This window comes from Mirounga leonina, unplaced genomic scaffold (genome assembly GCF_011800145.1).
Source record: "Mirounga leonina isolate KUSES-001 unplaced genomic scaffold, KU_Mleo_1.0 Mir_109, whole genome shotgun sequence".
Taxonomy (NCBI): domain Eukaryota; kingdom Metazoa; phylum Chordata; class Mammalia; order Carnivora; family Phocidae; genus Mirounga; species Mirounga leonina.
The window spans coordinates 1,995,722-2,010,444 of record NW_023270244.1 but is presented as its reverse complement, the minus strand read 5'-3'; the positions used below and the strand labels follow the sequence as shown (position 1 = coordinate 2,010,444).

General features: G+C 42.9%; 1 protein-coding gene across 2 annotated transcripts in view; it reads left to right on the top strand.

Moving 5' to 3' along the window:
* The window catches only part of LOC118019981 (ankyrin-3), a 331,347-nt gene that overhangs the window by 282,125 nt on the left and 34,499 nt on the right, over positions 1-14,723 (top strand). Inside the window, exons 34-37 of one of the 2 annotated variants that reach the window (XM_035019746.1) lie at positions 646-768; positions 1,210-1,236; positions 2,279-2,360; positions 6,448-14,307. In XM_035019746.1, coding sequence (XP_034875637.1) covers positions 646-768; positions 1,210-1,236; positions 2,279-2,360; positions 6,448-14,307 — 8,092 coding nt within the window. The remainder of the gene's footprint in view (positions 1-645; positions 769-1,209; positions 1,237-2,278; positions 2,361-6,447; positions 14,308-14,723) is intronic. The other variant, XM_035019738.1, reaches the window with a different exon arrangement.

Sequence of the window (14,723 nt, the reverse complement as noted above, 5' to 3'; positions counted from 1 at the left end):
AGATTTTGTCCCGGTTCTCCCCGAGTGTACTTTTGAGCCAGGAAAGCTTTATAATTAGTAAAAAAAAAAAAAAGAAAGAATCTTTACCTTTTAAACATTTAAATGATTATTTATGTTCAAGCAGATGTTTGTAAGACCAAACAATCTAGAATAATAAAATGCATCATATCTGGTTAATGCTCAGTAATCAAATAATGGATGAAATCCAAACTCAGTATTTAAGTTCCATCTTCATTTCTGAATGCCCAAAAACATTCTGGAGAGACCATCTTCCTCCTCAGAGAACAGAAGGACATGGGACAACTGTTCAGTGTGATGATTATTTGCTCTTATTACTGTTGCTAAAACCAAGGCCTTGGGAAAAAGAAATTATTGGACAGGAAGAAAATGCATATAACCCAGACTATACAACAGAATGCCAGGGAAACAGGCAGACATAGCAATCCTGGGTCTGATCTCGGAATCGGGTATTCTAAATCCCACTGAGTTCACACGTGACCACCGCCGTTGACCTGTAATTGTTACCATCATCTTTTCCCTTTACTTTGCCTGCTTCTTGAAGGGCTCTGTAAAATAAACCTGTTTAACTCCTGAGTCCTCAGAAAAGTCTCTTTCTATAACTGTCAACCACCTAAATTCTTCTAGATTAGAGACACCAGCCAGGAGCCCTGTGGTCGTCTCTCTTTTCTGAAAGAACCAAAGACAACAAAAGGACTGCCTCAAACAGCTGTTTGCAACTTAAATATCACTCTGCCAGCACATAAAAAGGTATCTTTTAATACTGGTTTATTGTAACTCTCTTCCCCCGGTCTTGGAGAAGTGGGCCCTCGGTATGCAATTAAGGAATGCTTTGTAACATGATTAAAGTTCTTAAAACTTGAGTTTTATTAGTCTCTTTGCGTAGATTAAGTCTTGTTACTGTGGTGTCAGATTCTTATGGTTTGTATGATGGAGTCCTCTGTATATTGCTTCTGCTTCTGCTGCTAGCTCATAGATTCTTATGCTTTCGGATAACGTCACACATTAATTTGCCATGGATGTATAGTTCTTGATATTTTGTGTTGGCTTCTTTTGATTTGCTTTGCTTTGCTTTCTTGATTCCGCTTGCATTTTGTGCTCCCTACTCAGCCCTTTTCATATCCTGATATTCTTTTCCCTGCTGTCCGTTATAATACTCCTTGTCTCTGCAATGCATCTCGGAACCAAAAGGAAACAGAGTCAGATCAAGATGATGAGGTAATATGAACACTTCTGCTTTTACTCTATCAGAGCTAGAATAGAAATTAAATCTGTATAAAAGAAGTTGCAGAGGGCTGAAGTGTGGGAAACGTATTCTATTTTTGCAGATCTTAGTGTAAGTGAGGTAAAGGGTATACATTTTTCTTAAAGATTGGTTTGATCTTCCTCCACATATACGAGATTACTTCAGGGCATTCAGCAATATAATCCAGCTAATGATTTAAAAAGAGGAACTAACGTTCTTTCAACATTTTAAAATGTAGTAGCTTGGCATGTATCAATACACATTTGTTCATATCTTCACCTAGTATCCACTCTGTGTAACATTTAAATCAAGAGCATGAGTAACATAAAATTTTATTGTATAAATCAAGTTGTTCTATTTAATACAAAATATGTGTTCCATGGCTACTGATAAATATTTGGTATTCTATTTGAAGAAAATTATCCTGGCCATTTTTAAGAGTACCATTGTTCCATTTGGTTTTGAATGAATTTTTCCTTACAAAGGCATCTCCTACTCTTTCTCCAAGTTATAGGATAATTGGATTTTTAAAACTCAGTACTAATAAATAGAATCCATATTTCTAATAAAGCCATTAACCTTTTTTTAACCTCACCTACACTCTATGCCTTTTAACATATAGAAACAATAGCAGTAACTGGAATGAGACACTGTGTGCCCCTTTTCCTTGAATGTACTCACATAGAGTGACTGTACATCATGATATATGTGCTTTCAATACGAATGAATTTGGGGACATTTACTGCTCAGCATCAGAAGTCTCTGTAACGCTCGTCTTGTATTTGTAGTCCCCTGTAGTCTGCTGTGTTGGTGCTAAATGATGGTAATTTGGTTGAGACATCGGGGTGGGGTTGTAGACCCACAATAGGAAATTAACATTTTCATGAGGAAAATCCATCAGAAGAAAAATAAAGATAAACGAGGTATCCACATGCCATCCTACAAAATGTTTCAAAACTATGAAAATGTCACAAGGAAATTGGATAGAGTCTCTTTTTCCTTTTCCCTTTTCAGGCCGAGAAAGCAGATCGACGACAGAGCTTTGCGTCTTTAGCTTTACGTAAGCGCTACAGCTACTTGACTGAGCCTGGAATGAGTGAGTTTTCTAACACATCTACTAATCTATGTGGATTTTTATAAGAAGAGGCATTTTTTTTCTGTACAAACTGAATTTGGGGCCATTTGAAAACCCAGTGGCTTAAGAAAAATTGCAGGAAAATTTTATCATGAAATCTAAGTGATATTTTGTACATAGTTAAAGATATGAAGTACAAACTCCCTTAGATCATAATTTCAAAACAGTTTTTTTTTAAAAAAACCATTACCTCTTTTTTAAATTAGAAACATCTACTCATGACTTGTCTTTAAAAACCTTGATTTCACTTTGATTGTTAAGTAGGAGATAACATACCAGTGTTGCTTCAGATCTATGCTCAAAAGGGAAAATATTTATTTTTATATACATGGGTTGGTAGAAAGAATGATAAAGTAACTTTGATTGTCGTCTCATTTTTCTTAATATAGGTAGATCATTATATCTTAGTCCTGATTCTCCTTCTTCCCAGTTTGCAAGAATTAGATTTTCCTACCGCCTTGAGGTAGCACTTCTATACTGATTCCTTATTTCCTCCTTCCTCTCACCCCAACCCCTCCCCGCCCTGCCTCTGGCCTTTATTAAACACCAGTTCCAAGGCTAGTCTTCACTAGACTGGCTAAGCCCTTTTCTTCTCTCAGTGATTGTTTTGGTTCATTGTTAACTGGCTTGCAAGTATCAAGGTATAAATCCACTCAGTCATATTCATTCATCTGTCTCCCTCCCCACCTCATCTTTTCCTGTTCCCTCAGCCCTCCAGAGAATCCCTCCACCGACAGGAGCTAAGAATGCTGAGAACAGCACTGTGTTTGATCCATCAGAAGAGGATTTTTACAAAAATTATTGTTAAGTTAGCAAACAATTTCTAGCTGTTTTCCATTACTCACCGTTAACTTGACTCAGGGGAGATTGGAAATTTACCAGTAAGAGCCACAACTTTGGTTTTTCCCAGCTTTCCTGAATTCTTGTTTCTGTGGGCCAAGATAGCATATTAAATGTGCACAAGGAAGACTCCACTATTTAGCTTAGATGGTCTTAGCATAGTCTTCTGGAGTCTAGCTCCTTGACTACTAGGGAAGCTTTTATATTCAGACACAAAATGGAGAGCACAAGAGAAATGAAATGCTACCACTTCATGAATGTTCTTCCAGATCTCAGTTTTTGCCTCTAGCATAAATGTCTAAATCCTTCCAAAACCATAAGGGCTAAGTTTAACTCCTATTATCACAAAGCAGGGACGGTATATGTGTATATCTAGATGGTTTTTCAGTATGACTAAATCTGCTGGGTAGAAGTTTTCTGTGGAATACTGTTTTGCCCCAGAGCTAAGGCTCTCAGCCTTAGCTGGTTGGGACTCCTAGGCAATATCCTTAAGATTTGAACGGTCTCTTATGACCCGCTCCTTTAGGTCCAAGGCACCTCTGGGCAGGTGAGCTCCCATATGATTCTGGTCCCTAAAGTATTTGCGGGGGGGGATATATGAGCTTAAGGTGAGGTCTGTGCTAAGTCAACTAAGTTTTTCCCACTTGTGAAAGTATTGTTATTTTTTAGTTAGTTTCAGTTATAGTATACTATGTGGCTTATCTTCCTTGACTTTTGAGAGAAGGAAGAGAGTACTTTTCTCAGTTTTATGAAAGGGAGCATAATGGTGGTAAACAGAGGAATGGAAAGGACTAAGATGGGACTATAAGGAAACTAAGGAGATGCTGTGGCCCCTTAATTGGTGTTAGAACTCCAAGTGATACAGCTTTTCCTTCAGTACCCTGTCCTCACAAACCACACTGCCCCCAAATAAAGAAAGAGTCTGGTGTAGTTCAGTGCCTGACATCCAGAACCTCCCAGAAATTTTCTTTGTTATGAAGGGCATCACAGAGTATGTGTCATTAAAGCATAAAATGTGTAACCGATCAGTAAATTGGCTGCTTCACGAGAAGTATAAAACCATACATGTGGTTCAGAGGACTTCTTCGCTTGATGGAGCCAGCCTTCAGTGGTGAAGGAGAGATGCTTTGCCAGTTTCTGGTAGTTATAAAAATAAATTCTCTTGAGATATTGGACTGAGCCCAAGTCACTGAATTGAAGTGACCCAAACCTTCCATTTGCACTGTGGTGTTTCCAAAAGAGTTAAGCAATATAATATTGAGAATTATGACTAGGAAGGGCTAACAAACGGATGAGTTTTTCCTCAATTCTTCCACATTTCTTTAGAATAATATGTAAGCTTAGAAGAGGACATGTTCTGAATGTCTGAATTTAAATGTACACTAGGAATGAAAATCTTCACCCTTGTGGGAGTAGCTGCTAATCCAAGGACTGGATTATAGCAATGGCCCGGGCACAGCATGAAGAGGAGCATAAAAGATGAAGCAGATTCTCATTTCCTCTTCGCTTGTCACTGTTATTCTGCACCAGTGCTTTCTGGGAGTGAAACTGTACTCAACTTTGACATAGACCGCTAGCCCTTGGCAGGCATTCCAAATCTCTGTGACCAGCTCAGTTTGTTTGTTAGAGCTGCAGAAGTAGAGAGGACCAAGTGTGTGTTTGCTCTCCCCGGGCAAGTGTGCTTACCTCATTCGTGTGTTTCTTGTCCCATTGCCAGATGAATGCTGGTATTAAATCCATCTTTCCTAGTGGTAGGTCTGCCTCATGGCTGCTCCGGTGTTTGGGGTATCTATGAGTCCCATGACCATTCTGGGAAGGCACCAGAATTGGTAGCTTTGCCATGGATAAAAATGTATACGGATAATATACTGTATCCCACTGCAGATACTTCAATATGGGGTGTTAAAAATATGACTGACTGCTTTTTAGATTTTCCCATGATACCTTTTGAGATTTGAAAGTATAATCAATTGTGAAAACAATATCCAAAATAAACGATGTACTTTTATCCATAATGAAGATAACTCCAGATGTGGATATATTTAGTTGCAGATGTGTTTTTAATATGCAGTATTAAATATTTTCCAAAAGTCTCAAAAGGTACCAAGATTTTGCATCTCATGGAAAAAGTGTACTCTTCTTTCGAAATGCTCTTGTGGAAATACTTTTAAAGTTTATATATTGTGCATAATACGGCCTAAAAATTGTATTACTTCATTGGCTTGTTTGCCATGATATTATTGCGCATGATAAAATGTTTTCAGTTGCTTTGCTTGCTTATGGTAACCATGACCCATATTTTCTGCTTTTTTTTCCCCTTTGTGTGTATGTACACATGCATTTTTAAATCATTTCATACTACATTTTCTTTTTCCTCACCAAAAGGAATATGCTGCATGGAAAAAATAAATGCAAACATTCCTTTTCTTTGTTTTTTTTTTCTTTTAAAGTTCTGACTCAGAAAATTTCTTGCTCTTATTGGCTTTTTATGGGTGTGAAGCATAACCGAATTGTGCATGGAAGGTACAGATTTAAAATCCAGTGGCTTCACAGTTTGCATATCAGTTGCCTGTCACCTAAAAGTTACCTTGGATTCTGCATGAAATAGGCTTGAGTAGTTTTCTAGAAAAGAGTTCTAGATATTTAATGTACAGTGACACACATCGATCCGGTTCTAAGTAGGTGCAATCAGTATCACCGAAAGGCTCAAGGAGAGGGAACGTTAGACCTTGCTAAAATGAAAGTTAACATGGTTGCACAAAACGAACTTGTACCTATACAGGCAAAGCAGAATGGCTGCTGATATTTCGAAACCAGCACATAAGAAAGTCAATAGGAAGTAAGGGAACGGTTTTCCATTGTGGTTATTTTTCTCATCATTAATTCTTTCCTCATGTTTTCTGTTTCTCATTGTTGGCCTCCTTGGTTGCGATGTGCTTTTTCTGTCTTTCATTTCACATTGCTCTGTTTTTTTGTTTGTTTGTTTGTTTATTTTTAACTTTGGACCAGTTATGTCTGTGGAATTTTTTTCCCCCTCTTTTACTTTAATTGTTCCTTTTGCCTCTTCCATTCTAAATCATGCAAACAATTGTACTTGCTTTTGTAATATTTCAAAGTTTACTGACCAATTTTTTTCTCTGGTCTCTCTGTTTCTCAACCATTTTTGTTGATTTTTGTGTTTGATTTCATTTTAAAATTTAAGAAACAGTTGAACGGAGTGCAGGAGCAACAAGATCCCTCCCCACCACTTACTCATACAAGCCATTCTTTTCTACAAGACCATACCAGTCCTGGACAACAGCTCCGATTACAGTGCCTGGGCCGGCCAAGTCAGGCTTCACTTCCTTATCAAGCTCGTCCTCTAATACGCCATCAGCTTCTCCGCTAAAATCAATATGGTCTGTTTCGACTCCTTCTCCAATCAAATCCACATTAGGCGCGTCAACTACATCTTCAGTTAAATCCATTAGCGATGTGGCATCTCCAATTAGATCCTTTCGGACAATTTCTTCACCGATCAAAACAGTGGTGTCACAATCTCCATACAATATCCAAGTTTCCTCTGGTACCCTGGCTAGAGCTCCCACCGTCCCAGAGGCCTCGCCTTTGAAAGGGCTGGCATCCAATGCTACGTTTCCCTCCCGCACCTCTCCCGTGACGACAGCAGGGTCTCTTTTGGAGAGGTCGTCCATTACTATGACGCCCCCTGCCTCCCCCAAGTCAAACATTAATATGTATTCCTCAAGTTTGCCATTTAAGTCAATTATTACATCAGCAGCACCGCTAATATCTTCGCCTCTAAAGTCAGTGGTGTCTCCAGCTAAATCAGCAGTTGATGTCATTTCATCGGCTAAAGTCACAATGACCCCTTCTCTCTCATCGCCTGTGAAACAGATGCCCGGACACACAGAGGTTGCATTGGTCAACGGATCTATTTCCCCTCTGAAATATCCATCATCTTCAACGTTAATTAACGGATGCAAAGCCACTGCCACGTTACAGGAAAAAATTTCTACAGCTACAAACTCTGTGAGCTCTGTGGTTAATGCCGCCACTGACACAGTTGAGAAAGTGTTTTCTACCACGACAGCAATGCCATTTTCCCCACTCAGGTCATACGTTTCTTCGACACCATCAGCTTTTCAGTCTCTAAGAACTCCTTCCGCAAGTGCACTCTATACATCCCTTGGGTCGTCAATATCTGCAACTACCTCATCTGTAACTTCATCAATAATAACAGTGCCAGTATACTCTGTAGTCAATGTTTTGCCTGAACCAGCATTAAAGAAACTTCCAGACTCTAGTTCACTTACAAAATCAGCAGCAGCCTTGCTGTCACCCATTAAAACATTGACTACGGAGACACGTCCTCAGCCCCATTTCAATCGAACTTCATCTCCAATTAAGTCGTCTTTGTTCCTTGCACCCTCTGCCCTTAAGCTGTCTACACCATCTTCTTTATCTTCCAGTCAGGAGATATTAAAAGACGTGGCCGAAATGAAAGAGGACCTAATGCGGATGACTGCAATACTACAGACAGACGTGCCTGAGGAGAAACCATTCCCACCCGAGCTCCCAAAAGAAGGGAGGATTGACGATGAAGAGCCTTTCAAAATCGTTGAGAAAGTAAAGGAAGACTTAGTGAAAGTGAGTGAAATCCTTAAGAAAGATGTGTGTGTAGATAACAAAGGACCACCCAAATCACCGAAGAGTGACAAAGGACTCTCTCCCGAAGACGACTGGATAGAGTTTAGTTCGGAAGAAATACGAGAAGCAAGACAACAAGCTGCGGTGAGCCATCCTCCATCCCTGCCGGAGAGAGTGCAAGTGAAAGCAAAAGCCGCCTCCGAGAAGGATTATAACTTGACCAAAGTTATTGATTACTTAACAAACGATATTGGGAGTAGTTCGTTGACAAATTTAAAGTACAAGTTTGAGGATGCAAAGAAGGATGGTGAAGAGAGACAGAAAAGGATTTTAAAGCCAGCGATCGCTTTGCAGGAACACAAACTCAAAATGCCTCCAGCCTCCATGAGGCCTTCCACCTCTGAGAAAGAGTTATGTAAAATGGCCGATTCCTTTTTCGGAACAGATACTATTTTAGAGTCTCCAGATGACTTTTCTCAACATGACCAGGACAAAAGCCCCTTGTCTGACAGTGGCTTTGAAACAAGAAGTGAAAAAACGCCCTCCGCCCCACAGAGCGCTGAGAGCACGGGCCCTAAGCCACTCTTTCACGAAGTCCCCATCCCTCCTGTCCTCACAGAGACAAGAACTGAAGTGGTGCATGTTATCAGGAGCTACGAGCCCTCAGCTGGAGATGCTCCCCCGGGCCAACCGGAGGAGTCCGTGGCACCCAAACCATCACCTACTTTTACAGAACTGGAACCAAAGCCCACCACCTCTAGTATTAAGGAAAAAGTTAAGGCATTTCAGATGAAAGCCAATGGTGAAGAAGACGACCACAGCCGAGTTTTGAGCAAAGGCATGCGTGTTAAAGAAGAGACCCACATAACCACAACCACCAGAATGGTCTATCATTCCCCACCAGGCAGCGAAGGTACCTCGGAAAGAATCGAGGAAACAATGTCGGTCCATGACATCATGAAGGCCTTTCAGTCCGGGCGGGACCCTTCCAAAGAACTGGCAGGTCTGTTTGAACACAAGTCGGCAGTGCCTCCAGACGTTCACAAGTCTGCTGCTGAAACCACAGCCCAGCATGCAGAGAAGGACAACCAAATGAAACCCAAACTGGAGCGTATAATAGAAGTCCACATCGAAAAAGGTAACCAAGCTGAGCCCACTGAAGTCATTATTAGAGAAACCAAAAAGCATCCAGAGAAGGAAATGTATGTATATCAGAAAGACTTATCCCGGGGAGATATTAACCTAAAAGATTTTCTGCCAGAAAAACACGATGCTTTTCCTTGTCCAGAGGAACAGGGTCAGCAAGAAGAAGAAGAACTTACTGCCGAAGAGTCATTGCCTTCTTATCTGGAGTCTTCCAGAGTAAACACTCCCGTGTCCCAAGAAGAAGAGAGTCGCCCTAGTTCTGCTCAACTCATATCTGATGACTCTTACAAAACACTGAAGCTTTTGAGTCAACACTCAATAGAATACCATGACGATGAGTTGTCAGAACTAAGAGGGGAGTCTTACAGGTTTGCTGAGAAAATGCTTCTGTCAGAAAAGCTAGATGTGTCTCATTCTGATACCGAGGAATCGGTTACAGACCATGCAGGACCCCCTAGCTCAGAGTTACAGGGGTCTGATAAGCGGTCCAGAGAAAAAGTAGTCACTGCCCCCAAAAAAGAAATTCTCTCCAAAATCTATAAGGATGTGTCTGAAAATGGTGTAGGTAAAGTGTCTAAAGATGAGCATTTTGATAAAGTGACAGTGTTGCACTATTCTGGCGATGTTAGTAGTCCAAAACATGCCATGTGGATGCGCTTTACTGAGGACAGATTAGACAGAGGTAGAGAGAAGTTGATATATGAAGATAGGGTGGACAGGACTGTGAAGGAAGCTGAAGAAAAACTGACTGAAGTGTCACAGTTTTTTCGTGACAGAACCGAAAAGCTAAATGATGAACTGCAGTCCCCAGAGAAGAAGCCACGCCCTCGAAATGGCAAAGAATACTCTTCTCAGAGCTCTACCAGTAGCAGCCCTGAGAAGGTACTGCTGACAGAACTGTTGGCATCCAGTGACGAGCGGGTTAGGGCAAAGCAGCATGGCCATGACGGACAAGGCTTCCCCACAGCCGATGAGAAGCAAGCAGCCAGTCTGCCCAGCAGCCCAGAGAAGAAGGGTCTGTCCGCACAGCCCGAGGACAGCAAGCCCACAGAGGAAGTCCGAGAAAGCATTTCGCAGAGCAAGGCACCAGAAGGGCCCCCATCTGGGTTTCAGCTCAAACAATCTAAACTCAGTTCCATTAGATTAAAATTTGAACAAGGCGCACAGGCAAAGAGTAAGGACGTGTCTCAAGACGACAGAAGGCCAGAGGGCCAGTCGAGAATCCCAGTTAAAAAAATGCAGGAGAGCAAGCTGCCCGTCTACCAAGTGTTTGCTAGAGAAAAGCAGCCGCAGGCCATAGACCCCTCAGATGAAAGTGTATCTGTGCAAAACGATCTGATGGCCCTCAAGGCTACGGATGAGCATGCCCAAAGCAACGAGATTGTTGTAAATGGTTCTGGCTCCGAGGATGTGAAAACACAGAGGACTGAAATGTCAAGTAAAGCAATGCCTGACTATTTTTCTGAGCAACAGGCTAAAGACTTGGCATGTCACGTAACCTCAGATTTAGCAACTAAGGGACCATGGGACAAAAAGGTCTTTAGAACATGGGAAAGTTCTGGAGCCACTAACAATAAGTTGCAGAAAGAAAAACTTTCGCATGTACTCGTTCACGATGTAAGAGAGAATCACATTGGTCACCCTGAGAGTAAGATTGTTGATCAAAGGAATGAGTTTATGTCTGTGACTGAGAGAGAACACAAGTTGTTAACGAATGGCTCTCTCTCAGAAATTAAGGAAATGACTGTAAAATCTCCCTCCAAAAAGGTCTTATATAGGGAATATGTTGTGAAAGAAGGGGAACGGCCGGGTGGGCCTCTGGAACCGCCTTCGAGGAGGAGTGAGAGCTCAGCCGTGTCGCACATCCCGGTCAGAGCCATGGAGGGAAGGAGAATGCTGTCTTCTGATATCCCCGACGGCTTTTGCGAGCAGTCAACATTCCCCCAACATGAACTATCACAAAAGTTACCCCAGTCCAGTATGAGTAAAGAGACGGTCGAGACACAGCACTTTAATTCTATAGAAGATGAAAAAGTTACCTATTCAGAAATCAGCAAGGTTTCCAAACGTCAGAGTTACGTAGGCTTATGCCCTGCTCTCGATGAAACCGAAACCTCTCCCACCAAATCTCCTGATTCCTTAGAGTTTAGCCCAGGAAAGGAATCTCCTTCTAGCGATGTGTTCGACCACAGCCCCCTTGATGGATTGGAAAGAGTTGCTCCGCTAGCCCAGACAGAGGGAGGGAAAGACATAAAAACTTTACCTGTGTATGTCAGTTTTGTACAGGTGGGGAAGCAATATGAAAAGGAGATACAACAAGGAGGTGTAAAAAAGATCATAAGTCAGGAGTGTAAGACAGTACAAGAGACCAGGGGGACCTTTTATACAACTAGGCAGCAAAAGCAACCTCCTTCTCCCCAAGGTAGTCCAGAAGACGACACTCTAGAGCAAGTTTCCTTTCTAGACAGCTCTGGGAAAAGCCCTTTAACCCCAGAAACGCCCAGTTCAGAGGAAGTGAGTTACGAATTTACGTCTAAGACACCAGACTCGCTCATAGCTTATATACCAGGCAAACCCAGCCCAATTCCCGAGGTTTCCGAGGAGTCTGAGGAGGAAGAGCTGGCCAAGTCAGCCTCCCTAAAGCAGCCTACAGTGGAGGAAGCAACCGTTGAGCGTGAAACGCCTACCGATGTCAGCAAAGACTCGAACCAAAGACCCAAAAGTAATAGAGTTGCCTATATTGAATTTCCCCCTCCTCCACCACTGGATGCAGACCAGATGGAGCCGGATAAGAAGCATCATTATCGCCCCGAAAGAGAGGTTGACATGATTGAAGTCAGTCTGCAAGATGAGCATGACAAGTACCAGCTGGCCGAACCCGTCATCCGAGTGCAACCGCCCTCACCCGTCCCCCCCGGGGCAGACGTCAGTGATTCGAGTGATGATGAATCCATCTATCAGCCGGTCCCCGTTAAAAAATATACCTTCAAATTAAAGGAAGTAGAAGAGGAACAAAAGGAGATGACAAAATCCAAAGCTCCTGTTGACAAGCCTTCCAACCAGAAAGAATTGGAAACTAATGGATCTGGAAAAGATCATGAATTTGGCCTTGGCCTCGATTCGCCTCAGAACGAAACTGCCCAGAATGGGAACAATGACCAGTCCATCACGGAATGTTCCATCGCCACCACGGCTGAGTTTTCTCATGACACTGATGCCACGGAGATCGACTCTCTGGATGGCTACGACCTGCAAGATGAAGACGATGGCTTGACAGAGAGCGATTCTAAACTCCCAGGTCAAACCATGGAAATTAAGAAAGATGTCTGGAACATGGAGGGCATTCTGAAGCCGGCCGATCGCTCCTTTAGCCAAAGTAAACTTGAAGTTATCGAGGAGGAAGGAAGGGTGGGACCAGACGAAGACAAGCCACCTTCTAAAAGTTCCTCATCTGAAAAGACTCCTGATAAGACTGATCAGAAATCGGGGGCCCAGTTCTTCACACTAGAAGGCAGACATCCTGACAGATCAGTGTTTCCTGATACTTACTTCAGTTACAAAGTAGATGAAGAATTTGCCACTCCTTTCAAAACAGTAGCTACCAAAGGTCTAGATTTTGATCCTTGGTCTAACAACCGAGGGGATGATGAAGTTTTTGACAGTAAATCACGGGAAGATGAGACTAAGCCATTCGGTCTGGCTGTGGAAGACCGCTCTCCAGCAACAACCCCTGATACAACGCCAGCCCGAACGCCCACTGATGAAAGTACCCCAACTAGTGAGCCTAACCCCTTCCCATTTCATGAAGGGAAAATGTTTGAGATGACTCGCAGTGGTGCAATTGACATGAGCAAGAGGGATTTTGTTGAAGAGAGGCTCCAATTTTTCCAGATTGGTGAGCATACTTCTGAAGGGAAGTCAGGGGACCAGGGGGAAGGGGATAAAAGTATGGTCACTGCCACACCACAGCCACAGTCAGGGGACACCTCTGTAGAAACCAATCTAGAGAGAAATGTAGAGGCACCTCCAGTCGAAGCTAACCCCAGCAGCCCGACCAGCGGAGAGTGTCAGGAAGGTGCAGCCAGTGGTGGCTCCTTGGAGAAATCGGCAGCAGCCCCTAGCGCCTCTAAAGTTGACCCCAAGTTGCGCACGCCTATAAAAATGGGAATTTCTGCATCCACCATGACCATGAAGAAAGAAGGCTCTGGAGAAGTGACAGATAAGCTAGAAGCTGTGATGACCAGTTGTCAGGGACTAGAGAATGAAACTATAACAATGATTGCAAATACAGCCAATAGCCACATGGGCACTAGGCCCCAAGAGAAACATGATTTCCAGAAAGATAACTTTAATAACAACAACAATTTGGATTCTTCCACTATGCAGACAGATAACATTACAAGTAATGTAGTTCTGACAGAACATTCTGCACCCACTTGTACCACAGAGAAAGTACCAGTGAAAGTCTCATCAGGAAAAAAGACAGGGGTACTGCAAGGACACTGTGTCAGAGATAAGCAGAAAGTTCTTGGAGAGCAGCAAAAGACCAAGGAGTCGATAGGGATTAGGCGAAAATCCAAACTTCCCATAAAGGCCACTTCACCAAAAGATATCTGCCCACCAAGTCATATGCCAAACATGAAAGTGAGTAAAACGAAGCAGGTCAGTCAATCTGAGAAAACCAAAACCCTTATTGGCTCTTCATGTGTAGACGTAAAGTCCAGAATTCCAGTAAAAGACACACACAGGGATAACGCAGTTAGGAAAGCATGCGCCACACCAAAACAAGGGCAGCCAGAGAAAGGCAAGGCCAAACAGCTTCCATCCAAGTTGCCAGTAAAGGTAAGATCCACCTGTGTCACCAGCACCACCAGCACCAGCACCAGCACCACCCCCACCGCCACCACCACCACCCCCACCGCCACCACCGCCACCACCCCCACCGCCACCACCGCCACCACCCCCACCGCCACAGTAAAAGTTAGGAAGAGTCAGCTTAAGGAAGTATGTAAACATTCCATTGAATATTTTAAGGGAATTAGTGGTGAGACCTTAAAGCTTGTGGACCGCCTCTCGGAAGAAGACAAAAAGATGCAGTCCGAGTTGTCCGATGAGGAGGACAGTACCTCAAGAAACACGTCGTTGTCCGAGACTTCCCGGGGTGGCCAGCCTTCAGTTACAACGAAGTCTGCTAGAGATAAGAAAACAGAGGCAGCACCTTTAAAATCAAAGAGTGAAAAGGCCGGCAGTGAGAAAAGGAGCAGTAGGAGGACTGGTGAGGATGAAGGCAGTCAGGTCTCTCGAGCACTCTTTGCTCACATCCTGGAGAACGAGCGTAGTTCGTAAACACTCTCCGATTTGTAGAGCCTAGTGCATGAACTGTCGTGATTGCCTGTGCAGTGACTTAACCGTAGTTTCTCATTCTGTCATTGTCATCTGTGTGTGCTGTCTCTACACTCTTCTCGCTCCCTTTTAACCAACCGACACCGTAGGCAGCTAGGGAAGCATGCTGAAGATCTTGGTGTCATTCAAGATGAGCAGCTTTTTTTTTTTTTTTCCCCTAATGTACTAATGATTTTGTCAAAGTAAAAGCACAGACGTTGAAATCCCATCATGGTGTTTTCACCGACACAATGATTCTGTAACCGTTGTCCAGTAGCTAGCTCGTCAGCATGTTTGATCCCATCACAT